At 48.4% G+C, this 20,918-nt stretch overlaps 2 protein-coding genes across 2 annotated transcripts in view; one reads left to right on the forward strand and one right to left on the reverse strand.

Moving 5' to 3' along the window:
• ODAD4 (outer dynein arm docking complex subunit 4) lies at positions 1-12,845 on the reverse strand (the record flags this gene model as incomplete). The annotated part of the gene is made up of 13 exons (XM_065650813.1): positions 1-401; positions 1,258-1,336; positions 1,798-1,898; positions 2,090-2,286; positions 2,511-2,597; positions 3,235-3,442; positions 4,292-4,516; positions 5,504-5,660; positions 6,381-6,442; positions 8,391-8,544; positions 8,851-8,982; positions 9,553-9,634; positions 12,814-12,845. Coding segments are annotated over 13 exons (1,917 nt in total), but the record flags the coding sequence as incomplete, so codon positions are not given.
• Positions 11,843-20,918, forward strand: part of ACLY (ATP citrate lyase) — a 24,467-nt gene continuing 15,391 nt past the window's right edge. Inside the window, exons 1-5 of the mRNA XM_065651430.1 lie at positions 11,843-11,935; positions 17,973-18,142; positions 19,048-19,170; positions 20,008-20,070; positions 20,194-20,384. Coding sequence (XP_065507502.1) covers positions 17,984-18,142; positions 19,048-19,170; positions 20,008-20,070; positions 20,194-20,384 — 536 coding nt within the window. The 5' untranslated portion in view covers positions 11,843-11,935; positions 17,973-17,983. The remainder of the gene's footprint in view (positions 11,936-17,972; positions 18,143-19,047; positions 19,171-20,007; positions 20,071-20,193; positions 20,385-20,918) is intronic.

A 20,918-nucleotide genomic window follows, 5' to 3' on the forward strand; every position in this document is an offset into this window, starting at 1 on the left:
CTACCCCGGTGCCGGGTCCGGCTGCTTCCCGTCCCCTCCCGGTTCTTCCTGCCTCTTCTCTCCCCCTTCGCTCTCTTCCTCCCCTTCGCTCTCCCTCTCCTCCCCTCCACTCTCCTTCTTTTCCCCTTCGCTCTCCTTCTCCCCTTCGCTCTCCTTCTTTTCCTCTTCGCTCCCCTTCTCCTCCTCTTTGCTCTCCTCTTTAATTTCTGGTTCGTTTCCTCCTTCTTTGATGTCTCCGGGTTCTTCTGTATAATTCCCGTCTGCTTCTTTTTCCTTTTCACCTTCATAATCCCCGGCTGCTTCGTTTTGCTTTTCATCACCTTGGCTCTTTATGCTTAGTTCACTTTCCCCTCTGTATTTCTCGAGGCTTTCTTTTGATGTTTCACGGCTGAAATCACGCTCTGGGGAGGAAAAAGGCAATTTTAAACTAAGTTCCAGCACTGAGCCAGCGGTAGGGGACAAGACAAGCCTGACTCCCGCCCTCCATCACCACCAGCAGAAAGCTCCCTTCTATTTTCTGTCTCCCAGGACTCAGTTTGCTGGGGATTTAAGGGGCTGAGCTGCACGGTCGGAGGTGCCGGACACCCGGAGCTGGTAGCGCCGTGTCCGGACTCATCATCCCCCGGGTGGTGGCGACGGGGACACCGGGGGACACCGGGGAGGTGCCGCCACCTCCTGCCCGGGCCGGGAATAGCCCCGAGGTGGCCACGAATTCGGTGTTTTCACCGAGATTTTAATTCGATACTTGTAAGGAAATCAGTACTTATACACAATGTGGATTCTAAAATGCAGCTGATGTTTTTGAAGATCTCAACACTGCGGATCTCATGTATTCACAGTCATGTTTTGAAACGATTTCGCTTCCGACTGCGCCCGCCATTCTGTGTTCTAGGCGCTGGAGCTGCTTTCAGTGTAATTAAAAGCAGTTTTTTAAATGGATGGCACTGAAGGGTGAAACGAGGCTCCCTCACTGTTACCAGGGCTGCATTGGTATTATTGACTTTGGTTTACACCAGCTTAAGATTGAGCGTTCACTGACAAAAACTGAAGTCACAAATTAGAACTATGCTATGGCTTCACGTAAAAATTAATTCCTCCTCCTGTGTACTAGTACAGAGGATGCAATATGGGCCAGAAATGTGAATGCTTGCTACCTGGGAAGGGAGTGATTTGTTCCCACGCCTCAGCCTGCGTTCCAGAAAAGGCAAGTGGGGAGTTTTTATATTTATGAGGTGCTGAGATTTAAGTGACAACTACCTTTAGGAGAGTAAGCTTCCCTTTCTTCCCTTTTTTCTCTCAGCTCTTTCACGAAGCTTTTGCTCACATCGTCCAAGGCCTGAAAGTGATATGGGTTATTAATAAAAGCTCTAGAAATGCAGTTACATACCTAAGCTTTTCCTGTTTTCTTTTGCTCTCTGCTATCACTACCTTCTCCTTTCCTACCGTAAGCTTCATTTCTCCCAGCAGTGGTTACTACCCATTAATATCCCTTATCAAATATCTCCTGCCTTGAAGATTCCATCTCTCACGCTATAATTTTTCTTCCTGCAGGAGAACAGGGTCTGCTGGAGCTCTGGAACCCCAGGAGGGATCACCAAAAAGGTAAATGTCTGTGCTGGAAATGTTGCCTGGTGAGCCAGGTGTGGTCCCATCACCCCAAACCCGCTGTCGGGTCAATGAACACAAGCTAACAGAACATGCAAACTGTTTGTCAGTTCACAGAACACCAGACAATAGTTCCATCTGACTTCCTGATGCTGCCCCGAGCTTCTCTCCTCTTTGTGACGACCCACTTACGATAATGATGGCGTTCTGAGCAGCTTCGTTGTGAATAAGCGTTGCCTTCTCAAGCGCTTTTTCAAAGTTGATGATCGCAGACCAGTAATTCTTCAAGTTTACTGTCACAGGCAAATGAAAACATCTATTTTAACCCAAGATCGAGAGAACAACAACAGTTAAGCAAGCAAGTCTCCAATAGGTCTTGATCTGAGTGGTTACTTTAGCTGTTAAATCAGAGATGTTTTCAGTAAGATGTTGAACAGACAGGCTGTCTCCATCCTTAGAACAAAATTTGTACTGACGCCTTTACCTTGTGCTTGTGCCATTAACACATAAGCGTGGAGCTGCCACTCAACGTCTCCCTCCTCATCTGCCGACTGCAGGGACCTCTGTCCGTATATTTGGGCTGCTTCAGCTTTATTCAGCTCAAGGTAACATCGGCCAATTTCATGGAACAGCCAGGTCTTCTCCAGACTGGATTTTGCCAGTGGAATCTTCTCCTCCCAACTTCACACAGAGAGCAAGAAAGGCAGATACTTAACAACTCTCAGTAGGTGCAGTTATAATTTCAACTACTGATTCTATAAACAAAGTGTTCCAAGTACTGTGGGTATGAAAAATGTCACAGCCCCCCTTGCTTTGCTAGTGGTGTGAATAAAGAAACTGAAACGACAGCATCTATTAAATTCAAAATACAACCTTATGCCTCTTTTGTTATTAATGTTACATACCTTTCAATAGCTTGCTCGAATTTGCCGATTCTGGCATAAACTCTGCCAATGTTATCAAGGGCTCTGGATAAGGCATCTGGCAGTTTGCTGTGTGGAAAAGAGAAAGAAATCACAGTAGCTGAAGTAGTCTTGTTCCTGATACAGTCTGCACTTTCTTCAGCCTTATATGTTTTCTTTGGTGCTCAACACGACTTCAGCTTAAATGTTGAGAGTTTGAGGTAAAGGACCCATGTCAGACTGAAAGTCTTAAAATCAAGATAGATTTTTGGTTTGATCTGCAGCTGTTGCAACTGACAGCCCATAAAACATAGGGGGAAAAGGCTTTAGTTTAGTCTTTGATTTTTTTTCTTTTTGGTGCAAATCTTGTAGTCCTTGTGAAAGTCTTTCCACTTTTCTTTGCCTCAGTTTCCCTTAATAAAAGACCTTGTGGGTCCCAGAGAAGTCCCGTACCAGCTCCTGCCCCTTGGTCATCGTTGTGTTTACGTTCTTTAAATACAGCTTTATATCAGTGGCCTACATCCTTTAAAAATCTGCTCCAGGCTCCTTATTTTTGAAATTGAGAAGATAATGAGTCACTAGAGACCAGGACGCTAGGGCAGAGTCTGAATGTGTTGCCCTGTTAAATCTCCAGGTGAGAATTACAACATTACCTGATGCTAAAACATCTTAACAGAGGTGGTTTCCTTTTTTTTCTCCTCATCGATCTGAACCTCTCAGCACTTACTTCTGCCTGGCCAGTGCCAGATCCACTTTGTGGCTTCGCAGAGCCGCCTCCATCTGGCCCATCTCAAACTGCGCGTTCCCAATGCAGCTGTGGAGGTTTCCAATGATCTCGTTCTTGTTGGGAACTTCATCGTCTGACCACCCCTGGATTGTTTTGAGCACACGCTCGGCTTTCCTGCAGCTTCCTTCAGGGGAGTCGCCGCTCAGCACTAGAGACAAAGAGGAAAGTTTAATGCTAATGTGTGGACACAGTGATATTGGGAAGTGAGACTAAGTGCAGTTCTATAAGCCTCAGACTAAGCTTGGGGAAGGTTAGAGCTCCGAACCCTTCATGCATCTCCTCCTCCGATCTCCAAGAAACCTGCTCCTGGGAGATGGTGCTTCTGATGAAGTTCTAGCTCTAGTACTTAGGGTTTTGTGTCCTAAATTAGCCCCTTGCACTTTGCTGGTGAGCTCTGTTCTTTTTAACCAGCTGGGCTACAGTGCTGCAGGGATTGGACTGCAGGATGTTTCTGACACAACCTTCACCAAGCTGTTGTAGTTTAAAAGAACTGAATTGCAGTGACAAGGAAGTTATTTTCCCTGAGTTGTAAATATGTAGCACGGGAGAGAAAAAGAGACAAAAGTGGCTGAATTACTCCTTCCAGACCACTGTTTTTCAGCTTCTTCATCTCTCTACAATGGTATTTTTGAACTATAGAAATTATTAACTCCAGTGGCCAGCATTCTCTCAATAAAACAACTTCTGCTTACCAGAGCAGAGGCATTTGCTAAGTGTGCAGCAGTGGCCTGGCTGGCTTTGGTATCTAAGTGATGTCCTGAAAACCAATCAGCAAGACCTCAAGCACAGAAAAAGCTGAGGAAAAAATGAGTTGGATTCTCTGTCTAAGAAAGTGTTGGGAAGGGTGAAGAATACAAAAGTGAATATTCCCCAAAAACTGCCTACTAGTGTTTGTTAGTACTCGCACCGCTTCTGTTGTTCTGGACTGTAATTACTACAGCAAATAATTACATGTGCCAATCATCATTTTCTTACTGCATCCAGCCAGGACACCTACACATGTCGATGTCCTCCATATTATTCACGATGTATCTGCCGATCTCAGCTGGTGTTTGTTTCTTGTCCCGGATCCACCTTTGCTGCCTGAGCTTGCGCTCTCTCACACGGGCATAAATCGGCTTCTGCTGCTGCCAGAATTCGCTGCGTGTGTCCAGGTAGGAAATACCATCCAAAACCATGTCCACAACTTTGATCCCCTGCCTTGTGCTGCTCTCCATCAAATCTGAAAATAAGAAGGTAAAACCCAGGGGAGTGTTAATGTATCTGATGGGTGAAGCTGCAGTTCGGTGGGGACTGCGTGTGAATGGTTTTCTGCTCTGATAGATAGTCCTAGGAATTGAAGTCTTCAGTGCGCCTGAGAACTGATGAGATTAGGAGGGAAGTTATGGAAGACTCGTTGCTGTGATGCATTCTGTGTGTTTTAGTGAGCTGGAGAGGCTGTTCCCAGCCCCTGTAGTTGCTGATAAGAGCCAAAAAGGGGCCCAATTAACGGAAGGCAGCTGTGATGAGCGATGACGAACTGGACAAAACAGTTGTATGGGGCATTTGTACTGAAATGGCACTTTGGAAAGTGTTGTGGATTAGAGCATAAGATGGAAATTGAGGCTTTTACATGCCTAGAAAGCAGAGAGCCCACATGTATTATTAATGTTAGTAACAGCATAAAACCTGCGAGAAGATTATATCCTTAATTACTTCTCTATTACTGGGTAAAGAGTTCCCTAGAAACACGACTAAAGGGGAATCACCTCTCTGCCTCGTTCTAAAATAAGATACTTCTCGAAACCCCACATCTGGATCTGAACAGCATTTATAACGAAACCACAAATGAGCTACAGTCTTATAAGCAGCGCTTTGCACTTAATGCAAGAGTTAGCGGAATTTATCGTCGTGACAGAAGTTAAGTAATTTGTAATGATGCTGTTTGTGGTTTTTTTCATCAGCATAGATTGCTTTGAGTTTATTTATTGTTCGATATAAAAGCCTGCCATTTAATAGGGAAGGAAATGTGCTCAGACGTAGTTATGAATATTGGATCTGGCTCCAAAAATACCTGTGCTCTCCAGACACCTGCCTCTCTCATGACCACTGCAAGCACTATGTGCTGCGTGAGCGCTGATACAAATAAGAGTGGTCATGGAGGTATAAAATAAGAAAAATAAAGAACCTTTTTAGGAGGAATATTTAGTTAAAAACAATGGAAAAAGACCTTCATCCTTGAGCAACTTTTCTAGGTAGGCCTTGTCAGCATAAAGCTCTCCAAGAAGCTGTCGCTCTGTTTTTTGATTCCTCACTGGCTCCTTTTTCTTTGTCTGTTTTTGATCTGGAGTCAGTTTGACTTGGAGCTTCTGATTTGCTTGTTTGCTCTACAGCAAGAAAAAAACAAAGAAAGTTGGGGGAGATTAGTGGGGAACACTAGAATTAGCAGAATTCTGTTTACACTCCATATAAACAAAAAAGCAAAAAGTCAGCGTCTCACCAATCGCTTTGGTCATGAGCAACTGAAATTTTGCACCCAATAGTGCTCCCTCGCTTCCAAGAACAGAAGAGGGGATTATAGTAAGAGCAAGAATTAATTCTGCCTCGGTATCTTGTATTGTTCTGGAGGGTTTCCTTCAGGGGACCACCCCAAAATTAAGCAGTCGAGAAAGTGTCCATTAGCAAAAATCGGAAGCTTAAACATCAGGTGAAAGCAAAGTAAATACTGTAGATAAATGTACCCTGGCTCTGACCTCAGTGCTGTTACTTATTAACCCGTGACAGGTGATCAGCAACACCCCACAGAAACAGGCTGGTAGAGAAATTTCAAACCGAGCTTTGCTTCCGCGTGGTGGTTCTTCCCTGTGCTGCTCCCTTGTTCTCTAACTTTTGTGTAGCTTGAGCCAGAACTGCATTAAAAGCAGGTGCATAAATGCTCTTGTAAGGGATCAGTGTGGTTCCTACACTCGGAAGGCGCTTCACTAGACCAGCCGTGTCTGCATCCATGTTGCTGCAGAAACTATTAATCCTCTAATGCCTATTTCAGAAAGTATTAGCATTATAATTAATCAAGTTAGTTGACAAAGCAAGAGCGCTTCAGCCTGTACCTCTGCCTGCCTGCTTATAAAGCACAAATCCGCTTTATTCTCCAGTTTAACTGAGGATGGACCTGCAAATAGAGAGAAAAAACTTGTTAGCGTTCAAGAACTGCAGTGCAGAAGCTTTAGAAATTAAAATGACCATAAATGTGCCAAGCCTATAATGTCCTGTTTGAAAGGAAGCTTTCTACAAATTATTTCAAATTAAATACGTGGATGTTGGTATGTTCTGTAAGCAGGGAATACAGCTCATAAATGCAGCTCCTCTCGGGATTTTAATTACTGATTTCACGTGGCACCAGGGGGCTCCCATCACAGGGAAATTTTCCTACAGAGACAATCTACGTCCTGCGTGGAAAGGGGGGAAGAAAAAGGATGGCAGGTTCTTCTGAGGGATCACAGCTGAAGCTGAAAATAGACAGAAAGTTCATTAGCTCAGGGATCTCCAGCAATCCGGAGAGTTATTTTAAAGTGTGCTGACATTAGGGCAAAACTCTCATTTCATTTGCACTCTGGCATCCAGTTCTGCTATTCAGATTGCACGCTGGAAGTGGAATAAAAGTGAAAAACTGCTCTTTTTTGGCCTGCTCAGAAGGAAGGGAAGAGCTTCGCATGCTGTTGTAGAAGATTTCCTTGAGCAAGGCAACGGGGCCACGATCAGTGATGTGAGTACATGCGGTATCACGGAAGGCAGGTGCTTCTGAATCTGCCAAGCAAAGCACATTCAGTAAAACAGTTTTGGGGATGTGCCCTCTTAATGTGTGTGTGTTTCCCAGCTATTTAAACATCTAGATCAAATGCTAATGTGTTTTCTTGCTGCTTTTCCCCTGCATCTAGGAACTATAGGTTGATTTAAAATACATCTTGTTTTAAATCTGTTCATTTGCCTACAGCCCAGATGCTTCAGGGCATTTCAAGCCCTTAGCTCAGTATATCAAGCATGGGAACCATTTCAGCTGAGAGTTGCAAAGATATCTGGGCATTTCTATTAGGCTAAGAAAGCAGCAGAAATGGAGGAAAGCAAGCCAGATCTGGAAATTTTCCCTGTTTTTTTAATCAAAATATATCATATGGAAGAGTTGCGGGCTTTTACACAGCTAGGGCATGAAGTTAATCTGTGGTGCTGGAGGTGGACTGAAATTTTGATTTTTTAAAAATTATTTTGGATTTCAGGGAGAGCGAGGCAGTTAAAAGGCTCGGGGCCGGTGCGGGTGGGTGTGCAGGCAGGGTGTGCCCGGCCGTGCGCGGGATCGGCTCTGGGGATCCGCCTGGGCAGCTTCCAACCAGCCCGGCGTGTTCTCCCACAGCCCGGGCAGCGCCGGGTGCTCCGCGCAGGTCACAGGCGTGTCCGTGCGCCCGAGAGCGGCTGCACGTCCCGTCCCTGCTTGTCTGCGTACGAGAGCATTGCTAAGAGAAAAACTAAGGGGAAAGGGACAAGTTTTACGTTTGCTTTGAACATCACTGGGTCCTTGGCCCTTCCTGTCTCCCGTGGGACTCCGTTCTATGATTTAAGCCAGAAATTATGAAAGCTCCATTGCAAAAGTCAACAGTTTCACTGGGCTTGTGCAACGTAAACTGGAGAAAAGTCAGGATCTCGGGAAGGCCGGTCTCGGGTAGCAAGGCAAATTTAACGATAAACCTTGAACATTAGGATAAAGAACTCAGAACAGATTCTGTAATCAGCAGGGCTGCAAGTAGATGAGCTGCTCTGTTCTATATTACCTACAACATCTCACGGTGACTTTGGAAATTTAAGTTAGTGTTAATTTACTTACATAACTGAAGTTATTAGATACTGTATATAAACAGGCATTCAGCCTAAAAAAAAAGAAGAAAAAAAGAACAGGGCTGTGCTCTTTTTGGTGATTTCTGGTTTCATCTGAGAGTGACCACTGAGTACATGAATCCAGAAGCAGAGAGATTGTTGTTGCAGGGTCCTTGTGTGGCAATTTCGCCATCAGCTGCCCACCAAACAGCTTCTGGCTGTGCTTGCAGGGGCCATAAAATAAAACATCTTACTTCCGACGCAGTTGACAATTGCCTCCTGGGACTTCTCGATACCCAGCCTGAACTTCTGCAGTTCGGGACGTAGTCTGTAGCCTCGATGATAGAACACTAACGCAAATTCAAAATCACCCATGGTGTATAATGTCTCGGCTTTTTGGTAAAGTCCCTAAAATGACATTTGGAATAAAAAAAAAAAGCATGTAAAAGAGAAAAACAAACTTCAGAGATCTCAATTAACTCCCCGCTAGGCAGAAGTGAGATCCCTGTGCTATTGCAATCTGCATACAATAAATCAGATCCTAAAACCCTTTCTCAGTTGTTGCCCAAGCACCTCCAGTTCTCTGGAAACAAGAAAAACATCAAGGGTGTGTTTAGAATTGGCTGTTTCTACACAAAACTGTCTCCCAGACCCTCCAGAGTTTCACAGACCAGTCCTTGGCCACCCCAGGCATTGTCACTTCCCACTGTTTACCTTGGAGAAGGTTTTGTCATTTTGGAGAGAAGCGTCAGCATCTTTCAGGGAATTTTGTGTGTCCCCAAGCCTCAGGTAACATTTTGAGCGGGCAACGAGAGCGTACTTGTCTCCTGGTCGCAGCTTCAGCGCCTGGAACGCAGCAGATGTGGATACGTCGTCAGTGCTGGCTCAGCAGCACAAATACACACAAGCACATTTATTTGATGCAACGTGCTGTGTTCCTACGTGGATCTTGATGACGGACGAGGATAAAAACACAACGTTTTGACTGCAAAAAGTATTCTGTTGCTGTTCAGACACTCCTGCTGCAGCTGCCACGTCTTGCCATGCTGCAGGTGCTGCAACGCCTCTCCCAGCATCACCCCACACCAGACAGGACCCGCATCCCCTCGCTGCCCCGCGTGTGTCACCTCCCCTCGCGCTGTGCCCTCCAGGAGCCCCTGGGGACACTTGTCCTAATGCCACCACCTCCGCGGGCTGCACCTCCTCACGCCGCCACCTCCCCTTGCTGTGGGTCCTCCGTGTCCCCCTTCCCTTCGTCCTGCCACCCCTGCCAGCCGCCCACACGTGAACCGAGTGCCACCGCCACGCACGTCCCACCGAGGCCACCACCTCCGAGTGCCACCTGCCCGCGGACCCCCCGCTGGCCTTGGGCGCCCTCCCGCCGGCCTCACCCCCGCCCCCTCCGCCACGCCTCACGTTGTTGAAGTAGATGAGGGCCTTCCCGTACTCGCCCCGCTGGTACAGCAGCGTCCCCTCGGCCATGAAGCTCAGGAAGGTGCCGCCCTGCGCCCCGTCCGCCGCCATGGCCGCTCCGACGCCGTCGCTTGGCAACCGCTGCCTGGCAACCGCCCGACTTCCGGCGCGGTGCGAAGCCCCACCCAGGATGTGACGTTACGGCGGCGCGCCCGGGGATGTTTCCCGCGCCCCGGCACGGAGTTCCCGCGTTCCCGCGGTGCCTCCGAGCGCGGCCCCGGGAGCGGCTTCCCGGGCTGTAACCCCCGGCGAGGCGGCACGGCAGGGCACGGCAGCTCGCTGCTTCGGAGCGGGCGCGTTCCTCCGGCCTTGCGGCCTCCGCCAGGCGCGGGCCGGGTGTCTCCGGCAACCGCCACCCGCTGCGTTACCGCAGCCGAGCGCTGGGGCGGCCCGGCCCTGCCGTTAACGGCGGGTCCGCGCAAGCACGGCGGTGCGGGGGCGCGCGGCGCGGGCCGGTCAGGGGTGCGGCGGAAGTAGGACAGGCGTGGGTGGTGGTAGGTGCGTTGGGAGGGGCTGCGCTGCTTGGAAGGGAAGGAAATACAAAATGCACGTTTTCTACCCAAATGTGTGCAGGCCCTGCAGCACCGGGCGCTCGCTGGGTCTCGCACGTCGTCTCTCCTCACCCAGCCTGTCCAACCGACAGAGGATCTGGCGCCCGTTGGGGTTTTGTCCTTAGACTCACGTTTCCAAAGCCCTGCGCTGGAGGCACAGCCAGAAAGAAAAGGGGTGTGGGAGCACCCACGCTTGGTAAAACTGCTTTGCAGAACAATCGTGTGAGTCCCTCTGCTGAACGTCAGGCTGAACAGGTTCCTCTGCTCGGCCAGGTGACAAGCCGGTGCCTGCTACAGGGGTTTCACTAGGGCAGCCCACCGCCTCTCTCTGGAATAAGCATATCCAGTAATTTTTGATATTTGCTGGTAGCCTGTGGTACCAGTTTCATCACTGCAGTGTCCAATCTTGGACAAACAAATGATGAATGGGAGATACTGCTGTTTTTCTCCTCCTATCAGTGACTTTAGTCTTGACTTCATTTTGGCCTTGGGTAAGACCCTGCCAAGATGAATGTTTGAAGCAATTTGTTCTTGCCAAATGACTCAGAGTGGGTGTGGTGTGTCTGTCCTGTTTGGAGCCTGTGAGATTTAGCTTCGCCATGGGGAAATTCAGCGCTGCTGCTGGATTCTGGATGCGGCTCAGGAATGACAGGGCCTGTCCTTGCTCCATGGCTGCTGGGACGGGGCTGGATGGCTGCAGTGTGGCGGGGAGGCCGGGTGTCTCACACACGGGTGGTGAGATAAATGTCAGTTGAGCCCTGGAGTAGGAGGTCAGTGTGACACACCCCGTCCCCAGGGGGTCACGTTGCTGATGCGTGGAAATATGAGGGGGAAAAAATGAACATGCGATGGATATTTCTGGCAAGCAGAAGAGACAGGATGTCTGCCGTTAGAGGCTTCTCACAAAACAAGCGGGGCAGTCACGAGCAGGGAGGTGGGACGGCTGCGTCCTGCCCGAGGCCTCACAACGCCTCAGAAGTGTTTTCTTCCCCTGTTTCGTGTCTCTGATCTGTACACCTTCTGCTGCCCTGCACGGGTGAGAAGCACCTGCTGGCCGTGTCCCTGGGGATCGTGCTCCGGGGGCGTTGTACGCTGGTGCTGTACGCAGGTGACGCTCCGTTCCAAGCAGCGCTGCTCTCTGCCACTCCCCACCGAGGGCACCACCAGGCACCTCCTGCCCCCGCAGTTATGCCACCCCCGTGGGAGGTTTCACAGCTGCCCCAGTGCTGAGGAAGGAACGCCCGGCTCTGCCCCGCTGCCAGGGCCACATCCCGGTGGGCGCAGGAGCAGGTGTGGGCACGCAAGGAGGCCGTGCTGCCCGGGGGCCCAGCGGCGCCAGCGGGAGCAGGTGCGGGGGAGAGGGCCGCTCCGGCGCTGGGAGCCCCAAGCGGGCCCGGAGCCAGGTGGGGCGGGTGGGTGAGGAGCCCAGGCGGACGACGCAGAGCGTGACGGCGGCGTGGCCGCGGCCCTTTGCTCCGGCCCTGCGTCAGCGCCGCTTGGCCCGCCGTCCCGGCCCGGGGGGTCACGGCCGGGGGGCGGGAGCGGGAATGGGCGGAACTACGACTCCCACAAGGCCGCGCGGCCGCACCCCACTACGGGCGGCCAATGAGAGCGCGGCCTCCGCTCAGGCAAGACACACGTGGTGGCGGCCGCAGCCAATGGGAGGCGGCGGCGCCCGTAGGCCGATGGGCTGGGGAGGCCCAGGCGCGCCGCAGCGAACAAAAGGCGGCGGCGCCGGGCAGGGTGCGGGGTAGTGCGGCCGAGCGGGCGCCCAGGTGAGTGTTGGGGGGTGGTTGCACCGCGGCGGGACCCGTTAGCTCGCTCCGGGGGGCGGCTGCGGGACCTCGCGGGACGCTGCTCCTGCCGGAGGTCCCGCGGGCCGGGTGAGAGCGGAGCGGGTACGCGCTTTCGGCGGGAGGGAGGCGGGCAGCGCCTCTCCCGCCCCGGGGGGGGACGCATCCGCGCCCTCGCTGGAGCTTGCGGGAAAGCTCGGTGGGCCCAGCCAGCCCGCGGGCTGTGGGAAGCGCCGGGGTCTTGCTCAAGTGGCAGCAGGGAGCGTCCCGGTGCAGGACGGAACCGGAGCCCCGGGCTCCCCCCTCGCTCCGCCGGCCCTGACCTTGCGGGCCGCCCGCTGCCCACCCTCCCCGGCTAAAAACACTCGTGTTCGGTGCGGTCTCGGCTGAACGGGACGTTCCTGAGGGCTCGTCGTGTTTGCGATGGGCACAGCACAAATATTGAAGGAGGGGCTGGGAGAAAGGGCGCCTGTCTGTGCCACAGCAGATCCAGTGTTTGCATTTTCCTTCCCTTCATCCCTTATCCAGGATCCTTCGCCAGGAGGAAAATTCCTCTGTGGAGGCAGCAGCCCCCGTTTGGGGATCTCTGTGTACTAGCAGGAGGCTGAATAGCCTGTGTCTGCCTTCTGTGAAAGGATGTGACAGTTCCAGGAGCTGTGAAATGGCTGTTTTCCAGCTTTTTATATGCTACCTGCAAACACCTGCCGTTTTTCTTGTTCCTTCTGTGCGCACTTCTCTTTTCTCTCTGTTGAACTGTGTTTGTTGTCTGCAATAGCGTCTAAAGACTGAAAACTCAAGTGCATCCTGAATATACTGTTTTGTAGATACCTGTATTTGCTTTGTTTCCTTGATTGGGTTTGGAGCGCAGAATATCGGCTCTGCTTTCTGATAATGTTATTCAAGCCCTGTAGAGTTTTCCACATGCAAGATTCTGTATGAACACGCAGGGCTCTTCCTACCGTTAGCAGCTCCGCTCAAAGCGGGACCCAACACAAAGCACAGCCACAGCTGGGAATCCTGTGGGCTAGAGTACACGCTGCTACTGTCCGCTTTGCATGGGATGTGGAGAAAGATTTAAGGAATAAACTTGTTAAGGACCTTCCCCAAAGCTGCAGAATAAGAGGGTGTTTAAAGACAGGGTTCTAAATACCCTACTTCTGGCACTAGATGCTCACCAGGGCGTTTAGAGCCTGCCTGCTGCTCTCGGTTTGTTGTCCGTTCCCCTTCCCAGCTGCTGTTTTGTTCTCAAATGTTCCACATCTGCAGGGAACCTTCTCTAGAGCTGAGCGTTTGACGTGCTTACCGGCTCAGTGATTGCACCTGCTTGTATCATATCAGAACGGTGCCAGGCATTTCCTAACACACGGCATTGAGGTCCGTGGACCTGTGAAGCTGGCTGACTCCGCAGGGCCTCTTCTCCAGCCCTCTCTGCTCTGATAAACACACGCCTGTTGGCCAGGTGGATGCTGATGTAACTTTTCACGCTGCTGGGGGCTGAAAATACTGGCCAGTCTTGAACTGTGTTAATAAATGACCTGGGATGGAAGGGGGAGGTTGCTTTACAGTGTGGTTTTGTTGACATAACTCTTGAAAGAGAGGGCATGAAATATTTACTGGAGAGGGAGTCTTTTTCTCCCAACAGAAGCATTGCTCGGGTCTGACTGGAATGGAGTATGGTTCTGATCTGAATCGAAGAAAATTCTGTGTGTGAGCGCTGTGTCCTGTACGAACACAAACCAGTGAAGATCATAGTTATACATCTATTTTCTGTATTGCATGTTCCCTTCAGCTAGTCGCCAGTGTATTGGGGCAGATGTATAAGTTGTGTCACAGCAAACACAATGTTTAGCTCTTTAATCCTTGTCTCTTTTTTAATTTTTTTTTTTTTTTTTATATTTGACAAGTGATGTTTTGAGGGAATAAGTGCTTCCGAGCCCTTGAAAATGTGATCTAATCCATTTCTCTTACTTGTTCTGGAGCTGCTAGTAGAGGCTGAAAACCTGCACTTTTTAAATTGCTGGCTATGGGTGATGATACAAAGGTCTCTGTGGTGTAGGAAAGCTTTTTTTTTTAATCATTCATGGAAATCAGTAATAGCTCCAGAAATAAGTTATTTTTACACCGGTAACCCACTTGTCAACCCAAGGCTGGGTGTGTGGCATCTGTTCAACAAAGCTCTTTGCTTCTGCTGAAGAAGTAAAGGCCAGCACACTTCAAAACACAAGAATGGTCCTTGTAACTCAGGCTGGATCCAGAACTGACCCTGCTTTGAGCTTGAGTTTGGACTAGTTGACCTCCTGAGGCCCCTTCTAACCCAAACTGCTTTGTGATCCTATGATCTATTGCATTTTAACCGAAAAGTTCATGGCATGCACTGTAGAAAATGCTCTAAAGTGGCAGGAGATTGTCCTTCGCTCAGCAGGTTTGGCCACGAACCAGCCGTGTGTCCATCATACATCCTTCAAAGGAAAAGGCAAAGCAGTTTATGATAACCAGATCCGAAGGGTTGTGATAGCGCAGGACAACCAGCAAAGCGTCCCAGGCAGCCGGAGAGGCATTATAGGTTTAAAAACTCTTAATTCTATCTGCCTCTCTCCTAAATCTTGTGCAGCAGAGGACACACGCTGAGAGCAGGCTGGAAAAGGCATTTTGTGCTGCTGACAGGACTCTACCATCGTGTGTGGTGGTTGCAAGATCTGGGGCCTAAAGTCATAAGGAAATTGTATTATTTCAGTTTACCTAATGAATCATGAACAGAGCAGTGTCTGGGAGGGAATCAGTACAAAAGAACGTTATCCTATAGCTTGTATTTGGTACAGAGAAAGGCATTATTTTGGTGGTGGTTTGTGTTTGTTTTTTTTTTTTTCCCTGCCTCTGTTTTTCGTCAGAGATGCATCCATTACTCACATCAGCACTGGTTGGAACTGCAGGTGCTAAGCATGGCTGAAAATCAGATTATCCGTGACAGATGAGAGTCCGAACCTGCCTCCTTCTTGGGAAACTGCAAAGATTCTGCTCCTCGAGTTCAGTGCTGACCTGCAGTCCGTGCTCCTGCTCGGTGTTTGCAGAACAGATGGAAATAGTTAATGGACCCTGCTCTAATTATGTCTCTCTGGTTGATAAGGGACCTGCACGAGCACATACAGTGAAGAATTGCTGATGCCTTATGGATTTTTTTTTTTTTTCCGGCTGATCTTCTAGCTTAACAATTCAGCAGACTGAAGCAATTGTTTTGTGCTGTCTATCCCATGAGAAAGGCAGGGTTGGAGCTGCAGAAAAACTAAGTGAGGGGCATGGTTAAAGGCTTGCTAATGATTAGGGAATGTCTCGATGAGCTGTGGGCAGAGGAGGGTAACACAGCCTCACGCCTGCTGGTCTGTTGCCATGACACAAGGATTTTGTCATTTTTAATCTACTGCTATTGTAATAATCCTCTAGGTTTTTCTCTCTTTACCCCAGTAGTGTTATTGCAAAAATGAGGTGATGAAATTGGGAGAGAAATGAGGGGAGCAGCAGAATGTAGTGGCATAAAGATGGCCAGTAAAGTTTGAGATGAGCAGCTTCCCAGTGCTATGATTTGTGGGGATGTCCCTCAGGTTTAAGCGATCCCAACTCTGTCACTGTTGCTCCCACTGACTTCTTGTTTTACAAGACTCTTTTTTTCATAAGACCTGAGGGATGTCCTGGGTCCAGTTTCTTGCAATTGCAGACAATTACATCTTGGTCATGGGCTTAAGTAGCATCGGCTTGATTGTTTTAATTTGTAAATGTAGACTGAATGTCTGCAATGTTGTTCAGGGACTGTGTCACCCTGGAGAAATGGAAAATACTCAGGGTTTTTTTAGATGAAGAAATATATTTGCTGTTTTATCCATCTGCTTCTACTGCAGTGAAATGTGATGCTTTTTCTCTGAGACTGGCCCTGAGCATATTGTAGAGGAGGCAGTTGATGGATTTCTAAGGGCTTGGAAAGCAAGGGTATTCCAGCTTCCTACCAGGCAAAATAAATAGCTGCAGGTAACTCGGGAGCAGGATTTGCTCTCAGAAATAGCACCGCTTTAAAGCAAGACTCGTAATGGAAAGTTTTCAGCACTACAGCACGGATGACTTACCGTAGCATGTGTGTGCTGCTGTGAAGACGAGGCAGCAGCGCGGTGTTTGTGGGCGCTGAATGTGGCTGTGCGTGCTTGCAGAATAAGGTGTGGTGGGGTTTTTTCCTGATATTTTTTTCTTCTTACAGCTCTGCCAACTACTAGCCTAGCGTACAGTCTTTGTAGCTAGCCTGTGGCTGACGGATCATATGATAAAGCTCTAAGCTTTTGGTCAGAGAAGCTGGCATATTCTTTTTGACAATGCTTATCTGATGCACAGACAATGCGTCACAATTAAGAAAAAAGCTGCCTCGGAATGATACTGTGAAACTGATGCACAAGTAGCAGGGGATAGATGCAAACCAGTTCTGCAAACCCACTTGAGATTCTTAGTCTGATGCAGCAAACTCTAGTTGGTTTCTAGTAGTTAAACTCTTCTGTCTCTTGCAGCTTCCTTGCTAATAAAGATTAAGCAGTCAAAGCAACTCTGTTAACCTTTTGAGTTTTTAATGCAGATTACGACAGTTTACGCTCTTGCCCTTTTGTGGCAGAGAGTAAATTGGAAGCTGCACTGAAATCACGTTGGAGTTTTACATAACAATTCTCTAAAACCAGGAACACTTTTTTAACAGCTCTTGCCCTTTCTGTAGCTTCTCCTTTTCTGTTAACACTTGAATTGCGTTTGAAAAGATGTTACCAGCAAATTTGAGTGTCAGCCCTTAAGCCTAGTTAACAGCTTTCAATAACGGCACTTGGTCCAACCTGTTTCATTCTAGAGGCGCAAAGAGAATGCACCATGCCTCCTACTACTTTTTTTCTGCAGAAAAAAATATCTAATATGTTTTGGGGGGAGGGACACAGGATGATACCAAACCTCCTCCTTCCTGCTCTAGGGAAAAAGGTCTTTATTTCTAATGATGCCTAATTATTCCCTGGAATATTCTGTGCTTGCTTAGAGGATGAACAACCCAGTGGATTACTAATAGTTATTACCCAGAAGGCAGCAAGAGAAGTAACTGTGGAATGTAAAACTGTTTCCCTCTGTGGGTCTTAAGTGGGGCATTTATTTTGTGTCATCATGTGCAGTTAGTCTTACTGAGCCATTCAAATACTTCACTGTCCAGATACTTGGATGGAATCCGAGCTCTTATTTTCTGTGTTGATGCCTTTCTGCTTTGCATTTCTCCCAGAAACCATCCTAAGCAAGCTTGTGTGTTTCCTGCCACGCTGGCTGCGCTTGGGGAACAGTGATGTGACCTCCAGTCACTCGGGATGTAGCACGAGCCCCTGCTCGAGCTTCCCTGTCAGCACTCTGACCTCTCGGAGAAATCAAAACCACTTGGTGACTTCTGGCTGATCACAAGACTCGGTTCTGACGTTTGACACAGGCAGACAGGTTCACTGGGATGAAGTATTCTTTTAAATATATGTTTACTGTAGCTGCAACATTTCTTACCGTAATTTCTTTGTTTTGAGCATCTTATTCTGTAGGATGTGAACCCGCATCCAAGACATATAGGTTCTGAAACAAACAAAAAAACCCAATTATGTAAGTGCATTCTGGTCTTGATAATACTGGCAATACTGGATTTCTTTTCCTTTTAGCAAAAGGTATGGGGGGATTGCTAATTTGCCTGCAGCCAAGCTCCCACTGGAAGTGTGGCAAGCCATCAGAAAACAGGTGGGAGGGAGGGAGGGTTTTCTCCTGTTGCTTTGCCACTCCCTGGTGCTGACCTAGAAGAAATTGGTAGATTCTATGTTATGTAGATCCCACAACAAACCTGTGAGTTTTATAACCATATTTATAATGCGGAGAGGCAGCCCCAGCTCTGTGTTTGCTTTGGTTTTGCACTGAGTTAAGTGGTTGGGAGTTTTCTGAGAGAACTGGACTCTGTTTCTGATTAATTTTTTTTTTTTCCCCTATTCAGACTAGGTAGCCATGTCAGCCAAAGCCATCTCCGAGCAGACAGGGAAGGAATTCTTGTATAAATACATCTGCACGTCCTCTGCCATTCAGAACCGCTTCAAGTATGCGCGAGTCACCCCAGACACTGACTGGGCACGGCTCACCCAGGACCACCCTTGGCTGCTGAGCGAGGTAAGGAGAGTGACTTGCCTTCTTCTCAAAGCTCTGCCTGCCGTGCTGCTCCCTGTCGTGCTGTGGCAGGTTGGGAGCAGAACCGCGCTCCAGCTCGCTCCTGAAGGACCGGTCGCTGCTGCTGCTGCTCTGCAACATTCGTGTGCAACGCTGATGAAGAAACAAGGCTGTAGTTTCACCTTCTGGGAGGTCTGATTGTAAAATTCTGTGAAATACATGAGCAGAGAAATCTGCAGACAAGAAGCCTCTAATAACAGCAAAGTAAATGAGGCTAATTCAGACAAAGCAAGAGTCTCTTGAAATGTCAGTCCCTGTTCTCAAACCCTTCCTTTCTGAAATCGTGGAGTGCTTTCTCCACGGCTAGCTTTTACCTTCTGTTAAACCTACTGTTCAGGTTTCCTCCACCCCAGCAAAATGTCAGGGAACACTTAAAGATCTTTTATATCTTTGTGTTTCATAGCCACGCACTTTCTGTAGAGCACACATATCCAGAGCTCTTTTCATTAGTTGTCCAAACTGGCCTCTTTCCAGTGGTTAATTACATTAAGTCATTGGTTGGTAGAACATGGATGTTCATGGTCATTTACGGACTCGACTGATAGCCCTGCACTAAGTAATTAAATGTTCCATGCTCGAGTGCATGAGTGAATTGCTGGAAGATATCGGCAGTGCTTCTAAAAAGACTTGCAGAGAGCCAGAAGGGAGCAGGGATGCTGTCTGTCCCTAAGGCAGAGCTCTGTAGTGCTACAAGGGGCTGCAGGGTCCAAGAGACTGAAGAAATTCTGCAAGGGCATACGCTGTCCAGAATTTCCTTAAGTTTTTGTTTTGCCATCTACAGAGAATCACTTTACCCAAATCACTTTCTAATGCATCTTTCTTTTAATCCCTCTCATACGATGTTGTAGCGTTTAGTGGTGAAGCCAGATCAGCTAATCAAGCGACGTGGGAAGCTTGGGCTGGTTGGAATTAACCTCACTCTGGATCAGGTGAAGGTTTGGCTCAAACAGCGTCTGGGCCAAGAAACCACGGTGAGTCCCACCCTAGCAACAAAAAAATGACATTTTTGTTCCGTCTTTTCTGCCTATGTGCATGACAGGATCTGGTGCACAGGTATTTCTCTTGCTTATGGTGGTTTAAAATGCGTGTTACGCTGATGCCAAAGCAAGTGAGAAGCTGTCCCACGTGTGAACTTCCTGCTGGTACATGAGCACTGATAAATGACGGGGAGCACAGCTCGGTGCTCCCTCTTACCGTCCGCTGGGTAGGGTCGGTGTGGTGGCAGCTCGGCAGGAACTGGTACCATTTTGAAAATCCCTTCCACAGTTGATAGCTCAGACGCTGTGTCTTGGCATAGCTGCTTCACTGTAATACCCAAGGCGGATTTAACAAGACAAGTATAAAAGCTGTCATAAAATTGTCCTCTTATTGTAGCCAGCCAGCGTGTTTTGGCTGATGACTGAGTGTTACTTCAAGTCCTTATTTTAACTCGGTGCTGGCTTGTAATATTTCTTCTCCTGGGAATGATACTGCAATGCTAATGATAACAAAACGCCTGCCATCCTAGCTGCTGTGTTTTGGGAGCTGATAAAGTTCTGCTGCCTCAAAGAAACTGATGCCTTGGTCCTGTTGACATTGGTTTGCTGCTGGCTCCAGCACCGAGTTGTGCCGGGGAGAAGCAGCAGGGACCTGCATCTCGTGTGCCTGCCCATCAGGAAAGCCAGGGATGCTGAAATCACTGCTTTAGCACAATACAAGCACCATACAAAGGCAGGACTGTGCCAAGGACTTGGGACCAATGATGTCTGCTTATAAATGTGGATATTGGACAAGGATTTATTGGTGTTTGTCTTGCTTTCTGCCTACAGATCGCTAATGCTAAGGGAATCCTCAAGAATTTTCTGATTGAACCCTTCGTCCCTCACAAACAGGTTGGTGGAACAAATAAAGCATTAAAAAGTGCTTTAAAATCTCTTGCATGTGGCTTGGATGGATCGATATAGTGGAGAAAGCAGAAGTGTGACCTGCTAATGTTTGTGCCTGGGTCTCTGCAGGAGGAAGAATTCTATGTGTGCATATACGCTGCTCGGGAGGGGGACTACGTACTGTTCCACCACGAAGGGGGTGTGGATGTGGGAGACGTTGATGCCAAAGCTCAGAAGCTGCTTGTGGCGGTGGATGAGAAGCTCAGTGAATCGGATGTAAAGAAACATCTCCTGCAGCATGCACCAGCAAATAAAAAGGAGTAAGTAGAGATGCCCAGTTCTGGGCACAGCTGGACAGCCAGATGCTCTCTCCTTTATTTCAGTGCAACATCCCTTTGCTCTATTCCACCCCAAAGCTTGCTCTCCTACCCTTCTTGCTGCTCTCAAGAATATGCCATGCATCCTAAATCAAAGTTCTTTGAACTTATACAAACCTCTTGTAAAACTCAAAATAAGTGTTCATAGTGTTTTGAGCCTTCACTTGACAGGAGCACTGACTCAGTCTGCTGACGTCTTGACCTCTGAGATGTTGGAGACGTACTGAATTTTGATCCTTTGTGCCAGCATAGAAGAGTTTTGAGGTTTTTTTTTAATTTAGTAGAAATGATGATAAGATGTGACTGATTGCTAATTCAGAAAAGTATTCTGCCTCACTCTGGCCTAGTCTCAGAAGGAATTCTCTTGCTATTCCTATGCTTGCTGCCAGCTTATCTCTATATCTCAAAGCTGCTCCTGCATCTCCTTTAATTAGATGCTTGTAGCTAGTTATCTTAATATGAGTCATGATCTCTCCA

This window comes from Caloenas nicobarica, chromosome 24 (genome assembly GCF_036013445.1).
Source record: "Caloenas nicobarica isolate bCalNic1 chromosome 24, bCalNic1.hap1, whole genome shotgun sequence".
NCBI lineage: Eukaryota > Metazoa > Chordata > Aves > Columbiformes > Columbidae > Caloenas > Caloenas nicobarica.